Genomic DNA, 18380 nt, shown 5'->3' with positions numbered 1-18380 from the left:
ATGTTTTATTTACTCCCGCCGCCAATTAAGTCCACTGCGCCGGGTGTATTCCAGATTGGGACCCGACGAGGCTCCAGGCGCCTGCCATAACCCCTGCCCGCTATAAGTTAGTCGTTCACTGTAAGTTTTGTGCCTGCGGGGCAATCAGTCCATCGCAGAGCCTTAGAAAACCAGCTCTGCAGACGGTAACTTTAGGCATGGTCTCAGCGGGCTTGAAACGTAGACATGGGCTCAGTAAACATTCCATTCAGCCTCCAACACAGCCATGAAACAATGCTTGAGGCTGCGCTAAATTGAGGTCAAATTGAGTGATGAGCACTTTTTCCAGTGAAACCTCTTGTATTGCTGATGGATGACTGGAAGGTACCAAGCATAGCGGCGATGGTAGCAATCCATGGCAGTGACTGTCAAGCACGATACCGTGTTTTACGAGACAAAAATATATATATTAAATTATTGAATGACTACCTCTGTATCTAACTGACTCATTGGATGCATTGAATCCCTCCCCGAGTTCTAAGCCAAGTTACTCTCACGTTCTCCCGGCTTCTTTTGATCCATCTTTCGCGAAAGATGCTTCCACCAAATCGCAACCTTGCCTAACAGCGACTCTGACTTCATTTCTACTGAAAAGTCTGGGAAATCGTGATATCGCATACTAAGACCAGGACGCACCTAGGACTCAAGATCCTCTTGACAGATAGCATGAAGTCCGGGTTCTTGCCTTGACCTACATGCGTTGCGGACTCGAGAGCTTATTAGGTCCCACTTGTAGCCGTATAGAAGGGCGATGCTGAGAACGGCTAGCGTTAATGGTATCGCAGAAGACCAAAAGATCTTCTGGTTCCACTCAATGTCTCTCACGTCTGTTGTGTTCATACCGAAAAAGCTCGTGACGAAGGAACTATGCCAGGTGATCAGTCTATCTTCTTCACAATAATCGTTATGTCGGGACTCACAGTGGGAGGAAGAACAGTGTAACAAAGGTAAAGACTCGTATCGCTTTCCCATGACCTTCATCAAGAACTTCCAGAACCTGTCTCATGTCCTTTCTTGCCTTATTAGCAACGTTTCGCAGCATTTCCAGAGTCTCTCTATCGTCAGCCAGCCTTTTGATCTGTGAGTTAAGATAACGCTCTTCCAAATGATATATATCTTTTCGATCCTGCAAATACGCCAGGCTTGTTGGGTCGGACTTCAATCCGACAGGGTTGATTGCAACTTTGTATCTCTCGAGTGTGCATTCTTGAACCTGAAGTACAGCCTGAAGAGCCTCCAACTCCTCTTCAAGCCTTGATATCTCTAGAAATCGCTTTCTGGCTGGATTTCGAATTGCCGCAGAGCGAAGGGCGTTAGACACCCGCTGGTAATGCTTGACGATGTCCAATTTCTTTCTTGTTCCTTGGACGATTGTGTCGCGGTGAAGATTGTTCAAAAGTATGGTAACCAAGACTTCTGGGTTGATGGTTGAAATATTCAATCGATCACGGCCATCATGGCCTATATCAGCCATAACGACACTGTGTTTGGCACGATTGAGTGAGTCCCAGACCTTCTGGTTCGTATGTTGTTTGGATAGGGGAAAATAGGTTGCTTTCGATGTTCTATTCTATTTGTAGAACCTTGTTTCAGGGAGTCTCAAGCGGACTTGATTCATTTGCGCAAGCTCTTCAGCTGCGAGTGCAATCTTGATGACGATGTGCTCGAATGTGTCCATAAGGCTTTGGAGGAGAAACAAATTCTTTCCCAAAGCCAAAGTATGGATCTCGTGTGCCATCGTCCAAATGTCAAGAAGGTCCTCTGACAATTGTCTTACAATAGAAGTATATGATTCGTCGAGTTGTGGTTCAGAAACCCCCCACTGAAGCCATCCCAAACAAGGGTCGTAGATAATCTCATCTTGTTCGACTCTCTGGTAGACTTCGATATGGTATGCGTATATATGTCTTAAGGCATCAGATAGCGACTTATAACACGCACCTCGCCCACAATCGCTACACCCCTCAGGTAGGAGTTTCTTCCATCGAAAGCTGAATTTGTGATCAGGTGCTGCTATACTGAGAAATGGTGAAATAGAGAGCCATCTCGGATTTTCGAACTCATAGACCGGCACTGAAGCCAGGCTGACTTGCTGCAGAAGGGTGTTAGCATATCGTTATGTCAAAGGAAGGCGAGCACATACTCTGACAAGCGCATCTAGTGTCCCTCTGAAATGATTCGCTAATGCAGAGTCGTACTGGTCAGAACTGAAGAGATTTAAAGTTATCTCACAAACTTGCAATAGCTGCTCAAGAATCTGTGTATCTGAGGAATACTGAGAATAGTCACGTTGGGTATTGCAAGTCTGTGGATCTTCGTGATGAGCCGTATCGCTTGCAGTAGCCGATGTGGTTTTCTCGAGGTTGTCCTTGGCAATCTTGCATTTCAACTCGAAGTCTCTTCTAGTGCATTGAGCGACAGACTCTAGCCTACCAATAGGTTCTTCAAATTGCATTGACCGTAGCCTGTCTAAAAGATAAATACCCTCAGTCATCTCTTGGCTGGATCGCATTTGGGGATTGATTTTTGGAGACTTCCAAAATAAGAAAGGTACGAAACTACCCTCAGAAAGGGTACCTGGCGATGAAAATGTCGATGACGCTGAAGACGGGTTTCCCGGACCTTCGTAGTCGTCGATGCCCGTAAGTTCAACAAGTGGCTTTGATGGTGAAGTAAGGTCTCCTGACGAAGGGGGCTCTTGTGAAGTTTCGGACATGCTGTCGCTGATGTCCTTACCTGGTATAAGAGGCAACACATTGGCTTGTTGTTTTACCTGGAGCGCATCATCAGGTTGACGAATACCTTGCTCCCAGAGGCTCCTCAGACTGTCATCAAAGTGGAATACATGCCTCCCAACCTCCCCTGAGCGCGTATACTCTGTCCAGGTTTCTTCATCGATAGGGACTTTATGTTCCTTAATTAGCACATACATCTCAAGCCCAACTCCGATGTCAAGCGCCTCCTCAGCTTTCTTCATGAAAGTCTACAAACCTTTAGTACATGCTTTAGACTGATGATGATACTTATACTAACCTCATAATCACATGTCTTTCCAATGGTGATTGTAGACTCCAATGTTTGCGTATTCTTCAACACTTTAACTTCATAGTGGTCGTTCTCGGTGTCTTCGGTGCTTTGGATATGCCACCTAAACCTGATGTTTGATGACACCAAGTTTTTCCAAGACTCTGTAGAGAAGTTTATGAGAGTTTCTAAACATGATGTTAATCCTAGTAAAAGTTCTAAGCGGCATGGTGTATACCGCTGCCTATCAAAAGAAAGCCTGTTTCTGGCACCTTGAGTGCGTTCACCAGGTCGCTCTGGGGGCGCTGCAAGGCTGGAACCCCAACATTCCGGTCCGAGTCAATGCTGAAACCAGATCCATATAGGAACTGGAGGAGTGTTCTAAAACTGGTCTCCAAAGTCTGTCTGTCTTTCGCTGCCTTTTCTGGCACAGTGAGGGATGGGGTTGAGAGGAATATGACAGGCTCAGTAGTATTGACGAAACGAATAGGTTTGTCAATAATATACCCAACATGTTTTATTACAGTTCCTGTATGGACCACAGAGGTAGAATTGTCGGGGAGTTGTTCGTTCGCATCAAGCAGAACTCCCAATGTAACGGGCTTCAGCCTATTGGAAATAAATGGACAGTCGACAACAAGCCGCTGCCAGTTCGTCGTCAATACCTTGGTCATCTGTTTACAAGAGATGGGGAAAGCCTCACTTGTAATAGTTTGAGATTAGGCTTAGTGCTCTGAAGATGCCTGGACACACATTCAGTTGGATTTCAGCATGCTATTGGGTCCATTACTCACAACCATCTTATCTTTATTTTCCTACCGTCTCTAAGCTCTCTCCAGTTGCAGTCAACGACATTAAGATCAATGTTTGGTGACTCTGTTGGGCTTTCAGCGTAAACGCCTTCAATTATTTCGCAAAGATGAGTATTCACGCTCCAGTCTTTGGGCAACATTGTCTGTCTTAACCAGGCCTTAACAGTATCTGGAGGCTTCAGGCCCGTTACCAAGGATTCCGTTGCTTTTTGATGGTCACATAAAGGAAGGCTTTTTGAAATTGACATTTGCTTGATCCAAGGTCTCGTCGCCGCATGAGGAGGGTCATAACGGGTAGATGGCTCGTCATCAAAAACGCTGGGAGCTGGTATACTATCGTTGACTTTCTCAGAAAGATTCTGAGGGCTGTATGAGGTCTTTTCGACGGCGGGTTGCGATTCACCGTTGGTATTGCTTGGAATATTCTTCCCTTTCTTGCCAGACTGGCTGCAATTGTTGACCATGGTCGCTAGGGAGGGAATGGAAGGTCAAATGTGGACTGCTATCACATAGCTACTGGAAGGTCAGTGAGAGGACTTTTCTTCACATTTAGCCGCAGCTTCAAAGACATCTGTCAGACAAATGGGTGGGGGAAAGATCATCCATATCAACGCGAAGCAATGATTACTAAATTTGCCCAACAAAGGCTTCATTCGCATCGCTACTGCGACGCAAATGATGTGGAGTTCCCGTCGATGATTTGTTCACAACAGAAGGTGCTATGGTGCACATGGTAGACAATCATTTCTTCGTATGGCTGTCGACGTAAGACAAGAACCAAGATGGTCGCAAAGAATAATAGCGAGTCCCCAACTTGGCCTTTATGCGACACAAGAGCTCCCGTCCAAAACGCTGACATCTTGTAACTAGCAGGTTCCCGGGACTAGAGAAAGCACAAGGTCTCGATGAACTCGAGCGAATCTGATCTCTGTAACTGAACACCCGGCAGACCCCAAATGAAACGAGAGACTTCGGGCGAGTTTGAGCTTTCAAACAGTGTGAATCTGTACGATTGTAACAGCAAATAGTTGTACATACTCACAAGCACCTGGTCTTGTTTGTTGTGCACTCGCCAAAGCCATTGTTCTTGTACAAGGACAACAATTATCTTTTGGCCCTTGGATAGTCCACGTTCAGTCGTACACGGGTACAACATCGGACAAATCACGACCTATGCCCTTTACAGTTCCGTCTAGGACCTTTTCCTGTGTTACAGACTGTTGTGCATCAACACAAAACGAGCAGCACCGGAGTGTTTTCCTGTTCGGAAGTTACGATGGCGAGCGCACGGCCAAGTGTAACGACAAGAGCTATTTCTTACTTGTCACGGCGAGTCCTATATGCGTTTCTGTTCCCTCTGAGTTACTCGGTATCGAATGGTTCATGTTAAACATTTTGATCAACCGAGTGCATTCAAGTGGGACAGGAATCGTAAGGTTGATCGTTCTCGCGGTTTCCTTACCCTAAACCATCAATATTCACAGTCAAACGCAAATACCATCTTTCAAGAAGTTTAGGGCTAGTGAAGAGACAAGGGTCAATAAAAGTATTCTTTGACTACTTGTACATCTTCTGTCACAGGTGTCTATACCAGGTTTGTGTTCGTTGAAATTACACTCGCAGGTTGAGTCGGGTGTCCTTAGTCTCCCGCGCCGTAAAAAAAACATCCGTTACCAGAAATTTCTGGAACCTTTGTTGGCAGTTCTAAGTTCTACGGATTTGGATACTTATTTATGAGCATATTATATTCTATCAAATCAGATGTTTACACACTCTTTACCTCCAGGTACTAGTATGCCCTGACTGGTCAATGAAAATTGTAATGAGAAGGATTTAAAGTGGAACTGAGTCAATTGTGCGGCGTAGCCAGCAAAAACGACGATGGCCCAGTGATCCGCATCACCGAGCAGCTTTTGCTCAATTCACAACTCGCAAATACAAATAATATTTCTTGAGTGCCTCATAGAAGCGATGCGTGGAAATGCGAACCCATTGCGCCGTTGTGCGCGCCATCTTGGTGCTTTTGCCACCTTTGAGTCGCGTCCCGCCACATCAATTCATCGCCTCTTACCAGTGACCAGCCTCCAGAGACAATGGACAAGCAGTCAATGCTGCAGCAAAAAGAATGCGAACACACCAGCACCGACTTCAATTACGTCGCCTACATTCTGGAACTCAAGATCGACATGGAAGAGGGCGTCAGTCAATACCACGCGCTGTCTCATCGGTTGCACGGCTGGTGATTTCACCGCGATGTGGATCCTGCAGGCCTACTACCCAGACCTGTCCATGGCAATTGTCATGCCAATCTCCAGCAAGTCGCCCACGACATAACTGCAGCTATAACACTCGCTAACAGAAACAGTGGCCTCTGGCATCTCAACATCTATCCTTCTCGAGACTGTAATGCTGCGCATCGGTCGCGACGGGCTTACATGGCTCACCGCCGCAAAGACGGCAATTGGGATGAGCTTAATCTCCATGTTGACCATGGAAGCGGCAGAAAACGCAGTGGATTATTATCTTACTGGCGGACAAGTTGCGCTTAATGATCCTTCGTTCTGGATTGCGGCATTGGTATCTATTGCTGCTGGATTTATGGCGCCGCTGCCGTACAATTATGCGAGATTGAGGAAGTATGGAAAGGCTTGTCATTGAGGGAGGTCAACTGTACCATCGTATCTACCTTTGCGCTATCAGTGTTCTAGTGTGATGGAAAGTGGATGTCTTTTCTTTTCCCTTTGCAATGGAACCGTGTTTTCCGAATTGTGTTGAGTCGCTTGTAAATCCCGGCAACGGTTTTCCGATTCGCCGTCACCGATTCCCAGTGACATTTTCCCATGTCAACAATCAGTCCCCGAAGCCCAGACGCCAAGTCGGCAATTTAAGCCTGCAGCCAAGCCGAGACATCCCCAGAAATAAATCGCCGTCAAATCTACCCAAGGTTGGAGTTGAACGTCTCGAGTCTCGACTCTCTTTTAGGGACGTAGCGCCACACGTGAACAGACGGCATCGCGTCGGAGTCTGATCAGTGTCCGAGTTTTTGAGAAGGGAGAGCAGAAAGCTACAGAGAGAAAGACACGGCGACAAAAAGTAGAAGCCGAAAGTTGTTGAATTGTTATTATGATATTGATCTGTAATTATCAGATTCTACTTCGGCGTCATGTCCCGGAGCAGAGATGGATTGATCATGTCGGCGTCATTTGAGGTTGGATTCGGGCGATTTGGTGATGGGGGTACAATGACTCGTCAATTCTGTGACAAGTGTAACAAAACAAACATCCATAGTTTGCTCTTTCAATATTGCCCATAGTAATGGCAATGATGTCTCTTTGCCAATATTGTAACAGCATCGACTGTCGGTATGGATTTCCGTGTCTCTCAATCGAACGTCTTTCGCAGTAAAATCGCATTGACCATTCCCCCACTGAACCAAGGAGCAGGGAGCCCTGGAGTCCCGGTCATGCACCATCCTCCACCGGATCTAATGGTTCCCCATCTCACCTCTGATCTCCGCAATTCCATCCAGATTCACCACCAAATGAGACACCACACATCTGTCATCATCAAGCATAATTTCTCTAGCGTCTCTCTCTCCCCTCAACAAAGCAGCGCCGGACTCTACTTCTAACCACCGAAACTACCCCAGATTCTTCCTTTCCCCAGGTTCACTAGCTCCCCCAGCTCCCCCGCTCCCCGCGCGATGATCATGGACGGGGCCATAAATACACGGGGTCTAGACCCGAGAGAGTGAAAAGTTTTTCTCAAGGCTCCAACATCTTCTCTTCAACAAGCGACAATCATGGCCACTACAAACGAGCACCAGCACGGCAAGGAGGTGCCCGATTTTGCGCACGTCAACAGCGTCCTCGAGGATGAGAAACCTGCGCAGGATGAGGAGAGGGATTGGACGGGTACTGCCAAGAAGACAGACCCAGAAGAGATCCGCCTCGTCAAGAAGCTTGACTTATGGATCATGGTACGTGCCAATGCTTGGTACCCGATCGCCAATGTTCTTGGCTAACTGATCTTCTCTTCCAGCCCTGCCTTTGCATCATGTACTTCCTCAACTACGTCGACCGGAATGCGATTGCGCAAGCACGATTGAATAATTTGGAGGAGGATCTCAACATGAGTGGAACCGAGTTCAACACCACTGTTTCGATGTATGTGGATCCGAAATACGATCTCTGAACACAGCGCTGACTTTGACAAGTCTGTTTGTTGGTTATGTTTTGATGCAGGTTCCTAGCAACATGTTGATTACCAAGGTTAAGCCTGGCATGTACATGAGTTGCTGGATGTTGGTTTGGGCCGCTGTCTCTGGTAAGTTACAAACAACCGGAAAGCGAATTCTCTGTTAATCGTACCATCAGCCTGCACCGCGCTCGTCAAGAACTATGCTGGCCTTGTCGTCTGCCGATTCTTCCTGGGTATTACTGAGGCTCCTTTCTACCCTGGTGCCACATACATGCTCTCCATCTTCTACACACGAAAGGGTCAGTAGCTCGATTCATCGCGCAAATCAGTATACTAACGACGAGCAGAGGTCGCCGCCCGTATCGCTCTACTCTACTGTGCCCAGATCCTTGCGACTGGCTTCTCTGGTCTTATCGCTGCAGGCATCTTCGCTGGCATGGATGGTCTCGCTGGTCTTGCAGGATGGAGATGGTAAGTTGACTCAACCAAATCTCAAATCATCAATTAACAGCTCCAGGCTTTTCATCGTTGAAGGTGCCGTCACCGCCCTGGTCGCCATCGTCGGCTTCTTCATGCTTCCCAATACTCCTCTCACGACTCGCTGGCTCACAGAGCGCGAGAAGCAGCTTGCTCACGAGCGCATGGAGAAGGACAAGGTCTCTGACTCTCAAGAAGGAGGCTCTTCTTGGGAGGGTCTTAAGCAGGCTTGTAAGGATAAGCGAACGTGGCTTTTCTGCCTTATGCAGAACTTCCATCTTTCCGCCTGCTCATTCAACTCTTTCTTCCCTACGTAAGTTCCATTGGTACTGGCTCCCGAACAAGGCTAACTGTTTCCAGTGTGGTCAAGACCCTCGGCTTCAACACTACCATTACCCTTGTCATGACTTGCCCACCTTTCATCTTCGCTGGTGCCGCTGGTATCCTCTTCGGTTGGAACTCTGGACGTATGCACGAGCGTACCTGGCACATCACTGCTGGTCTGTCCATCGCCATCGTCGGTTTCGTTCTTGCTGCTGCGTCTCTCAACACTGCTGCTCGATACGTCGCTTGTTTCATCTTCCCCATGGGTGCCTACGCTGTCAACTCTGTCATCATCGGATGGGCATCCTCTACTCTGTCGCAGACCAAGGAGAAGAAGGCTGTTGTTTTGGCCATGACCAACGTTGGTGGTCAGGTAAGTCACGGCCATTCCAACTACCAATTTAGCTTGATACTAATTCTGCCTTAGATTGGTTACATCTACGGTGCCTACCTTTGGCCCAAGAGCGACTCTCCCCGATACGGAATTGGATTTGGTGCATCTGCTGGCTTTGCTCTTTGCTCTATTGCATGCGCCTGGGCCATTCGTATCCTGTTGGTGCGTGAGAACCGTCGCATTCGCGCTTCCACCTCTGAGCAGGTCAACCTCTACGGCTACTAGATGGATAAAAGGATATTTTGTATATAATCTCGGATATTTCGAAATGAATGATCGTTAACGCATTTTCAACGGCATTTTCGTGACTACCTTAGGCATTATGACTCGACTATTTCCTTCAGAGCGACCAACTCAGCGTTGGTCCACTCCTTGACTTTACCCTGCCATTTCCCTCCGGTACCACCACCTTTGATGTCCTTCACCACAGCCTTGACCTTCTTCGCCATGGCATCAACAGCGACTTGGTCACCCACGATGACAACCGGTCCACCACCTTTAGGCTCTCCAATTGCAATGACGACCACAAAGCCTGTTCCCTGCAGGATATCCCTTGTCTCGCCGACGATCTTGTTAATAAAGTCGGTGTTGCCCTCGTAGCGATGGATGAACGCATTCATTCTGTTCTGCACGATGATCCGGATCGCTTGCTCGCTTTCGAACTTTGCTATCTCGAGGAGAAGCTTCCGCTCCGAGCGCTTGAGATCAGTGCCGCTATCCGACAAAGCTGTCGCTCGGGTGACGACTTCGTTGGGGTCGCTACTCGAGGACAAGAGTTTGGCGATTTTGTTGATGGCGCCGACCGAGGAGGTGGCGAGGTTGATCGCACGGTCGCCGGCTACGAATGATAGACGACAATTCTTACCATGAACAGATTGCATTGTGCCGAGAATGATGAGGGAGATATGTGACGTTTGACCGAGGTGAGTTCCACAGCATCTGCCAAAGTCAGTAACGAGGTTCGGAAAAGGGTAGGAAATATGTACGTGTTATCATCTAGATCCCCAATGGAGATGACCCTAACAACTCCATCAGACTTGTCGTAATCTCCTGGTAGTTTGTCATGTTTCGCATCATCCGGCGTCTGAACTTTGATGGACAGGTTATCTCGGATCTTTTCGGCGCACTCCATCGTGATAGCCTGCATCTCGTCTTCTGATGGCTTCCTCTGCAAATCGACATAATTGAAACCCCCCTCTGTACCCATTCCCCAACCGACCGTCTTAATGCCATGGCTTTTCATCATCACCGCGGACAAGAGATGCTGACCGGTATGCTGCTGCATGTGATCCCATCGACGCTTCCAGTCGATTTCTTGACGGATCCTGTCGCCCGGAGAAAGCGGTTTGGGCGAGTAGATCACACATCGAAGACCTTGCCGCTGCACGTTTTTGACGGGAATTGGAGTTTGGTCGTCGCCTGAGAGGAGTGTGATCGTGCCGTGATCGCAAGGCTGACCGCCGCCTAAGTGACAGTTAAATAAAGTTCGAGTCTCAGTAAGCGTAGATTTGATAGCTCACCTTCTGGAAATAGCACTGAATCAGAGCATTCAATTAACCACTCATCATGCGCATGTCCATTATGCTTCTTGGACTTGTGCGCCTGCTTCGGCGCCTTCTCACAAGACACAACTTCTGTCTCAAGCGTCTTCCGATAAGATTCTGATTGGCATGTCAAGTCGCCGACGACGCGACTGCCGCCGTTATCTTGTTGAGTCATATTGTCGATGTCGATGTTGGTGGAGCACCGAACATCCGGAGATGTGTCACTGACGTATGGGGCATGATGACTAAGATGACAGTCACTTGACGTAAAGAGCGAACAAAGAGATGTTATGTCATGTGGCTGGGTGGTGTCTCAGTTTGGAGTTGCGATTATATGAGTTCATGAGCAGGATTGTATTGGAAAGAATAGTTGAAATATCAAAATTTTATTTGTGCGACATTATGCTGTCTTGCCGCGAAACCGGCCAGAAGATCTTGAAGTCAAGGAGCGAATAACAAAGGAAAGCAAACATAGGCTGAAGAGCTATAGCAAATAGCACGAGTATCTACATGTCCTTCCCTTTGCCCAACAATCCAATCCCAATTAGACCATAAACCTTGTTCAGCTCACGCTCGTTGCCATGTGTTGGGCCTGCTGTCGCCTTCGACGAGGCCGTCCAAAGCCCCATGAAGCAGCCCCTCATCATTCGTACCAGCCAGGTGGCTGACAGAAGAAATGTCCTCTAAGGCTTAGGCTACTATGATAAAGTAGCGTAAGTGCTAGTCTTATCTGACATAAAGTGACCAAATTATTTCGTCTCTTATGCTCTTAGGGACAATTCTTCTGATATCTCTGAAGCTAGCAGGACGACTTAAATGAGGGATTTCTTGATATAGAAGAGCCCGCAAATCATTGTTGAGTCCCCGAACTGGCACTTCTGACGGGAATGATCGGCACATCATCCAGCTCCGAGAAACGTGTGTTAGGGTTGATGCGTCTGTTTCGAGGCGTATTCCGGCGGCCATCCCATACCCGTGCGATCACCTGGTAAGGGCGAGCGACTTCCATACGACTTTGGCCGGGAAGATGAAGTTTCATCTCTTCTTCGTCGAAAGAGCCTTGTTGTGCAGCATTGAAAGCAGTGTCGCTAACGCTGCCGCCCTTTCGCTCGATCTCGATTTTGGGAAGGAACGTGACTGTGACGATGTAATAATCGAGCATTCCATCCTCGGTCTCATCACGAACCCAGCGTTGGTTATTCCAAGTGCTCGAACCACTCCACTGGCTTTGTTTCGTGGTGGCCGCATAAAGAACAACACCGTCTTTGCGCTTGAAATACCACTTCTTGATCATCTGCGCCGCGATCTTGTCGACCTGGTCCTTCTTCCTCTTCAAGGACTCCAGCTCAAAGCAGAACTGGTTCGTGCTGGATGACAAGACACTGGCAACGCCCTTGATCCAATTTGCCTCGAAGCGAAGGGGCTCGTCGTCCTCCCAAAACCACCAATCAGTGTGACGGATGGTCAGCGTCACGATGCGGGGCGCAAGATACGACGAGTTGAGGAGGCGCTTGAGCTCGCCATCCTCAAGCTTGTACATCTGCGCAAAGATCCTCAGCCTCTCAATCTCGACGTTGTTTGTGCCTTGTTGATCCGCAATTCGTTTGAGCATTCTGCTCATCGGAGGCGGATGGTGCCTAGAAGGTGGGGCACGGTCTGGCGACGATAACCATCGCGTATGCTCTCGTAAGAGAAACGGTTTGAACCATGTCTCACGATAAATGGCGCGACATGTACGGAGTAATCGGGTATCGGTTGACTGGTCTGCTTTCCATGAAGGACGAGTATAGCACGTTTTGTCGCTGAATTGATTTGACGGGTCCGGGTCCGGATGGTCCGTCAGAACGTAACAGAAGATGCTGTCTCTGATCTCGCCTGGAAGAATACGGAAGAGGGGACAGTCCTCTTGGGGGTCATCTGACTGACTGAGGAGGCTCTCGTGAAGGAGTTGATGCATTTTAGGTAAAGAGTGCTCTAAAGCTTAGGGCATTACGATAAAATAGCCTAAGTGTTGGTCTAAGCTAGCATAAGGCGACCAAATTATTTCGTCTCTTATGCTACAGCGGTCTGGTCGATAAATAGAAAGAAGAGAGTAAACTTAAGATGATGTCTTTTTAAGGTCATCATCCGTTAGGCAACCGTGCGGGGCTTCCAGCCGTCCCGTCCTGTTGCCTCCGGTGCCTGGAACCAACCAAGCCGCTACGCCACTACGCCATGCACTGTTTTATGCACAATTGACCCAATCAAACAGAACGAAAACGATAATTACTTGAAATTCGACCTCTATTCACGGTACATGATACGAGCTCAACAAGACCAATCACATCGCTGCACGTCAGTCAAGCCTGTCCTGTTTTGGGATATACTGAAATCTATTCGCCCTGTACTCTGAAACGTCCAAAGCCGATCCATATCCAAGAAGCCGTTCTGTTTGACTCCATCCTTCAGTTTCCGAATGTCTCCGTAAACCTCTGCCCTCTGCACCATTCAGCTCTAGATCAACTCTAAGCGCCTGGGTCCTGTGACTGGGTTCAGCTGTACCCGTTTCTTCTTGGGATTCGCCTGTGTCTCACGAAAAGCTCTTCGAACATGTCCAACATTGATCGGCTCTCTCTTCAGATCTTTGGTAACGAATAATCGGCACTTCCTGTGTCCTGAATTCATCGAAGGAAGACTAACTTGGGCTCTGTGCGCCGCTAAGTCTTGTGCCTGTATCGTCAGTGCGATATCTGTGAGGCGCTTCACCATCTCAGCAGCTATGAAACCAAGGATTTCCAGAGAGTCCTCTCTCCTGACAATATCGGCCACAACACCAACACCTGCCCACTCGCGGAAACGCTTTGGCTTTCTCGTCGTGAAAGATGCGTGTCGGTATTCAGAGTACACGGCGTATTCCTCGCTGGTCATTGCTTTGGTGACTTCATCCGCCCAGCGAAGCCTTTGCAGGCTGTCCTCGCCGGGATCGTTGAGCAGCTTCTCGTTCGTGTCGCCGCCCGGTGGAATGATCGAGTAGTACGACTCGACGTCCCAAGGCAATGTGCCTGCGGCAGGTTCCGTTCTCTTAGCGGCAACCTCCTCAACCATAGGATTTTCGAGCAGCTCGTCTGACATTTCGTTGGGATCGTCTATTTCCACACCATCCTGCATATCCTGATTACGCTTTTTAGCTTCCAGGCGGACGGCTCGCCATCGCAACAGGGACTTGATGCGCTGGACCCTTGGTTCGTCGTGGCGGACTTGGAAGATGATGTGATTCAGAGAGACGGTCTTCTTGCCGGCGCATGCGGCGAGATCACTGGCAGTGGATAACTGGAGGATATTAGTGAGGCTTCGATCAAATTGACTGCTAACTAACGATATGTCTGACTTGGTCTTGTACGATCTGTTCCACGAGGATCAAAGTCTCTAGCGAGACGTCTTGGGTCTCGCCAGCAACATACATCATCTATAAAATGTTAGACTAGACGACCAAGGATGAAAGAGGCTGGTCACCTGCTGAATCTCGCTACGATACTTGGGCGCAAACCCGTTCGTGGCGGGTGAGGATAGAGGCATGTTCGAATATGGTCACGTTCTTGGTCAGGTCGAGGAATTGCACGTACCAGCCTCTTTATACTCTGCTGTTAGGAATCACTTCAAGAGATCTGCTTGGTTCGTGATACATGTAGTCTGATTGTTGATTGACTGTAGGTTGGGTGTCTTTGTTAATCAGGTACACGAAGAAGGTCGTGATCCAAGCTAGTGAGAAGCCATGACGAGGACCTTCCAACAAATAGAGGGGGCAAAAGGATGGGCTCATAAATATGGTGGTCAATTGTTCAAGCTAATATGGAAGGTATCTATGGCATGTACCCTATCTTGAGAAGCCATCGCCCGTCCTGGCGCCTTCCAACTGAGCCTCTGTGAGGCCTTGGAGATGCCTTCCTTCAGAGGCTAATACGATAGATTGCGTTACCATTCGATCGAGGAGGTTACTCCCAGGTTCACCACGAGCCTGTCGTCGTGATGATTGAAAAATTGAAGGAGAGAAAAAAGAAAAGAGGAGGGGAGAACAGAGAGAATGAACGAGGTGGTGGAGGAGCTCTTGGCAGGCCTCGAAATAGGGAGCTGGATCAGCAGTAGCAGTCGCAGCTAGGTTCAACGCCTTGGGCGCGAAAATGCAGAGCTCTTGCGGCTCTATAGCTCGCTCGCCGGTTGTGTCAGCAAGTTGGGGTCTACAGATCCAGCAGGCGGTCCCTGGTTAAGGAGAGCATCAGCTCCCTCATTGAAGCGTTGTATGTCCTGGAGGAGGGCAAAACTGTCCTTTGGCCAGTAATAAGGCCAGTTGCACCCGTCACACGCGGCCCGGCCGAGCTCGCCCTCAGGGGCGCTTTCGATGACATGGATGGCCAGCTCGAAGGTTTCCTTGGGAATGTAAGCCGAATTTGCGAAATATTTGTTGAAATTATCGCTTGTGTTCTGGATTGCGTTGTTCATTCCCGCCGTGAAGTATTCCTTTATATAGCGGGCAAAGCGATGGGTCTCCTTGGCATCCAGCATGGCCATGGCCGGTGGACCTGCAACCGGGACGGCAACACTGTTCTCCTCGATTGGCTCCATTTTGATGGATCGACGAGAAGTTCGGTGGAATGATGTGTCCTGGGCGATGTGTTAATAATGGCACTAAAATGTTTCAAGGATCTCTATTGTATACTTTTGACCAGGGAGTAGAAATGGTAGAGATGGGTGTGTTGTGGTAATGGAAAAGCTGGACTTAGAAATCGAAGAGGCAGTCTTTTATATACAACAAAGTTTTTCAACTCCCACGTTTTGCGGCCATTGTGAAGTGTCACCGTGGCTCACCGAGGTCACCCTTACTGCCTAAGAATGCATGCACGAAAGTAAAAGGCAGACCTAATGTTGGGAAATGCCGAGTTCATCAACAAGAGAGAGTCATGCACAACCATTTACTAAAACTATCTAGATGCCGAAGCGCCACACCTGATGCTGAATATTGGACTTCTGGGAAGCCAACGCAGCCTTTCATTAGTCCAAACCGCAATACCTCAGAACCTTTGCCTAACAGCCTATCATCTGGTCAGTAATGGCTCATCCGGGACTTGTAGAGCCTTGCAATCTGAGAATTTCGTTGCTGCCTGAACTCGTAAAGCCCTCAAGGCCTTCACGTAGTTTAGTTAGACAGACACTTGCTTGCCGAATCTGTTGAGACAACAGCAAAAGCGACCCGACCATCTGCAGAACGAGACTTCTGTCGCGTGGAAAACCTCCCATGATTCCATCAAGTGCTGTGGAGACGCAGTTGCGCTGATTCCTGGCCAGTAGGAGACAGTCTAAGGGTTCCATAAGTTAGGAATCTTTGCATGCACTGAAGCTTGTTCGTTTCGGACAAATGTGGCTGATATTCTTCCGAATTCAATGTCTCTGCTTCTACCGTGATTGGCGCCTCACGCTGGTCAAACAATGTTGGGGTCGGGCCTCGGGATAACGAGACCCTTTTCTCTTGAGCCACCCCCATGTACGTGCTCACCCGTCTACAACTCTCTCGTGTGCCTTTGGGTTCTTCCATTCTATGTGTGCTCCTGACTCAGTCCTCCACTTTTCTTTGTACCTTTGCGGCAGAAGAGAATGGTGACAGGGTATAGCTATACAAATCAGGCTTTTTCTTGTTATTGAAAAGGAAGATAGAAGAGCGGATAGATTGCAGAAATCAAGATACGACCTACGTCAACTTGAGGCTGAGATACAGCCTCTTACTATGGTACGTGGGATAAGGAAGACCATCAGACAAGGTTTCTGAATATAGTTGCACTTTGTACGAGGCATCAGCACTCCTTTGCCTACACTGAACCTATTGTTTTTGCCCTGAGAGGTAGAGATGTTGCGGTCTTGTGTGAGAATATTTGATCCTTGGACTGTTTGGGGGTATTAGCACTGTGTTCCATTGCAACAGGATAGTTTTGACTCAAGCCAAATTGATTTCGATAGTGACCGACCACAGGCTTCAAAGAAGAAGATACAGAGTTTGCACCCAGCCGTATGAGAGCTTAATCCAGCTGCTGGTATCATCCAATCAGAGCCACGCCCGGTTAGCTCAATCGGTAGAGCGTGAGACTCTTACGAGTACGCGATCTCAAGGTTGCGGGTTCGACCCCCGCATCGGGCTGTTCCTATAAAAACGATTGCAAACATCGTGGCATTTCTTTTTTTATATATATCCTCCTGTCTTATTCTCTTTCTGAATCTCTATGACTTCGGCGTGGTGACCAGAGTCTCTTAAGCCTCTGGCACTGAAATACCTGAAACTTCTTTGCAGATGTCCAGCAACTCTTCCTGCTTGCTAAGATTGTCCGCTCCCGGATGAGGTTTCGCTTCCCCACTGGTCATTACGAAAGCACCAGACGTAGCTTTCACCAGAGATCCCTCTCCAGCAACCCAGCTTGCCAATGCTTTTGCTGGTTCACTGAGCGTAATTGGCGCCGAACTGCCCCCCATCTTTGTCTTGACCCAGCCAGGATGCATGCTAAGAACCTGAATATCTGTCCACCGTCGCGCAAAAGCCTTTGCAAGCATCGTATCGTGAAGTTTTGTGTTGCCGTATGAGTGCGACTGCGTTGCGTTCTTTAGCGTCTCGTCACCGCCGTAGTGGCTATCCGAGCTCATGAACAGGAGTCGCGAAGTGGGCTTATCCATCAGAGAGGTGAGAATATAAGGTGCGAGTGTGTTGACGGCAAAAACAGCTGAGATCTTGTCTGAGGTGATCTCCTTTGAAGCTGTGGAGCCGTAACCGATGCCTGCGTTGTGAACGATAACATCGTAGGGTCCAGCACTGTTGGCTTCCTTGGCGAGCTTCTTGGTCTCGTCGATCGACGAAAGATTGCCGACTAAAACAGAGTGGGCGTTCGGGATGGCGGCTTTGGCTGAAGCCGCTCTGTCGGCGTTACGGGCATGGAGAACAACTTGATGGCCTTGCTCGGCGAGAAGCTTGGCGGCTGCTTGGCCAATGCCATCTGTTGAGCCAGTGATGAAGACGCGGACCATTTTGATATATGGAAAAATTGTTTAGTAGTTTGTGTAGATGTCAAGAAGCGGTCGCGGCAAGCTCTAGCGAGACGACTATATAGCATTGCATGATATCATAGACCCAGCGATTCATTACGTCACTTACAGACCGCATTTGACGAAAACTCAAGTTTGCGCGATAGAAAGATATTAGAGATAAACCCCATGACTTTGTCTGGTGTTCATAGTTCTCCATGCAGTGAAAGTTCAGTGCATCTGACTTGGCACGGATAGGTTACACAACATTAGAACCGTCTTATGAAGAAATGGATAGCTAAGCCACGATGGGAGGAACTTGTTCCAGCCGTTCAACACCGTAACCTTAAGATAACATCACTGGAGTCTCCATTCCCATAGAATGCAGCATAATTAAGAGAAGAACAACATGGAATGGGATAACAGAGCCGTCCATTCTTCTGACACTCGATTCTAAGGTGCCCCCATTCAGGGTAAACAGCACCGCCCGTTTCTCGGGCGATCTAGGCCCACCAATCTTACAGGGCATTA

General features: G+C 48.4%; 7 protein-coding genes across 7 annotated transcripts; 1 reads left to right on the top strand and 6 right to left on the bottom strand.

Annotated features, from left to right (window-relative positions):
- Window positions 1–675: 675 nt before the first annotated feature.
- On the bottom strand, window positions 676–4339 carry FIESC28_09574 (uncharacterized protein; the record flags this gene model as incomplete). Its single annotated transcript, XM_031163710.1, has 9 exons — window positions 676–904; window positions 960–1520; window positions 1623–1920; window positions 1981–2131; window positions 2183–2220; window positions 2272–3022; window positions 3073–3251; window positions 3302–3672; window positions 3858–4339. 9 exons carry the CDS (start codon window positions 4337–4339, stop codon window positions 676–678), a joined length of 3060 nt encoding a protein of 1019 aa, XP_031012210.1.
- A 3338-nt stretch (window positions 4340–7677) lies between these two features.
- Window positions 7678–9495, top strand: FIESC28_09573 (uncharacterized protein; the record flags this gene model as incomplete). The annotated part of the gene is made up of 8 exons (XM_031163709.1): window positions 7678–7854; window positions 7917–8041; window positions 8092–8201; window positions 8252–8374; window positions 8423–8546; window positions 8593–8865; window positions 8913–9249; window positions 9304–9495. 8 exons carry the CDS (start codon window positions 7678–7680, stop codon window positions 9493–9495), a joined length of 1461 nt encoding a protein of 486 aa, XP_031012209.1.
- Window positions 9496–9590: 95 nt separating this feature from the next.
- On the bottom strand, window positions 9591–10989 carry FIESC28_09572 (uncharacterized protein; the record flags this gene model as incomplete). The annotated part of the gene is made up of 3 exons (XM_031163708.1): window positions 9591–10209; window positions 10257–10734; window positions 10791–10989. 3 exons carry the CDS (start codon window positions 10987–10989, stop codon window positions 9591–9593), a joined length of 1296 nt encoding a protein of 431 aa, XP_031012208.1.
- Window positions 10990–11664: 675 nt separating this feature from the next.
- On the bottom strand, window positions 11665–12771 carry FIESC28_09571 (uncharacterized protein; the record flags this gene model as incomplete). Its single annotated transcript, XM_031163707.1, has 1 exon — window positions 11665–12771. The coding sequence occupies one exon, from the start codon at window positions 12769–12771 to the stop codon at window positions 11665–11667; it is 1107 nt and encodes a 368-aa protein (XP_031012207.1).
- Window positions 12772–13307: 536 nt separating this feature from the next.
- Window positions 13308–14369, bottom strand: FIESC28_09570 (uncharacterized protein; the record flags this gene model as incomplete). The annotated part of the gene is made up of 3 exons (XM_031163706.1): window positions 13308–14123; window positions 14170–14259; window positions 14307–14369. 3 exons carry the CDS (start codon window positions 14367–14369, stop codon window positions 13308–13310), a joined length of 969 nt encoding a protein of 322 aa, XP_031012206.1.
- Window positions 14370–14990: 621 nt separating this feature from the next.
- FIESC28_09569 (uncharacterized protein) lies at window positions 14991–15413 on the bottom strand (the record flags this gene model as incomplete). Its single annotated transcript, XM_031163705.1, has 1 exon — window positions 14991–15413. One exon carries the CDS (start codon window positions 15411–15413, stop codon window positions 14991–14993), a length of 423 nt encoding a protein of 140 aa, XP_031012205.1.
- A 1674-nt stretch (window positions 15414–17087) lies between these two features.
- Window positions 17088–17852, bottom strand: FIESC28_09568 (uncharacterized protein; the record flags this gene model as incomplete). Its single annotated transcript, XM_031163704.1, has 1 exon — window positions 17088–17852. One exon carries the CDS (start codon window positions 17850–17852, stop codon window positions 17088–17090), a length of 765 nt encoding a protein of 254 aa, XP_031012204.1.
- Window positions 17853–18380: the final 528 nt, after the last annotated feature.

The sequence above is a fragment of the Fusarium coffeatum genome, assembly GCF_003316985.1.
Source record: "Fusarium coffeatum strain FIESC_28 chromosome Unknown BRIP53273_contig_251, whole genome shotgun sequence".
Lineage (NCBI taxonomy): Eukaryota > Fungi > Ascomycota > Sordariomycetes > Hypocreales > Nectriaceae > Fusarium > Fusarium coffeatum.
Note: the sequence above shows the minus strand (reverse complement) of the source record. Positions and strands in the feature narration are given on the sequence as shown.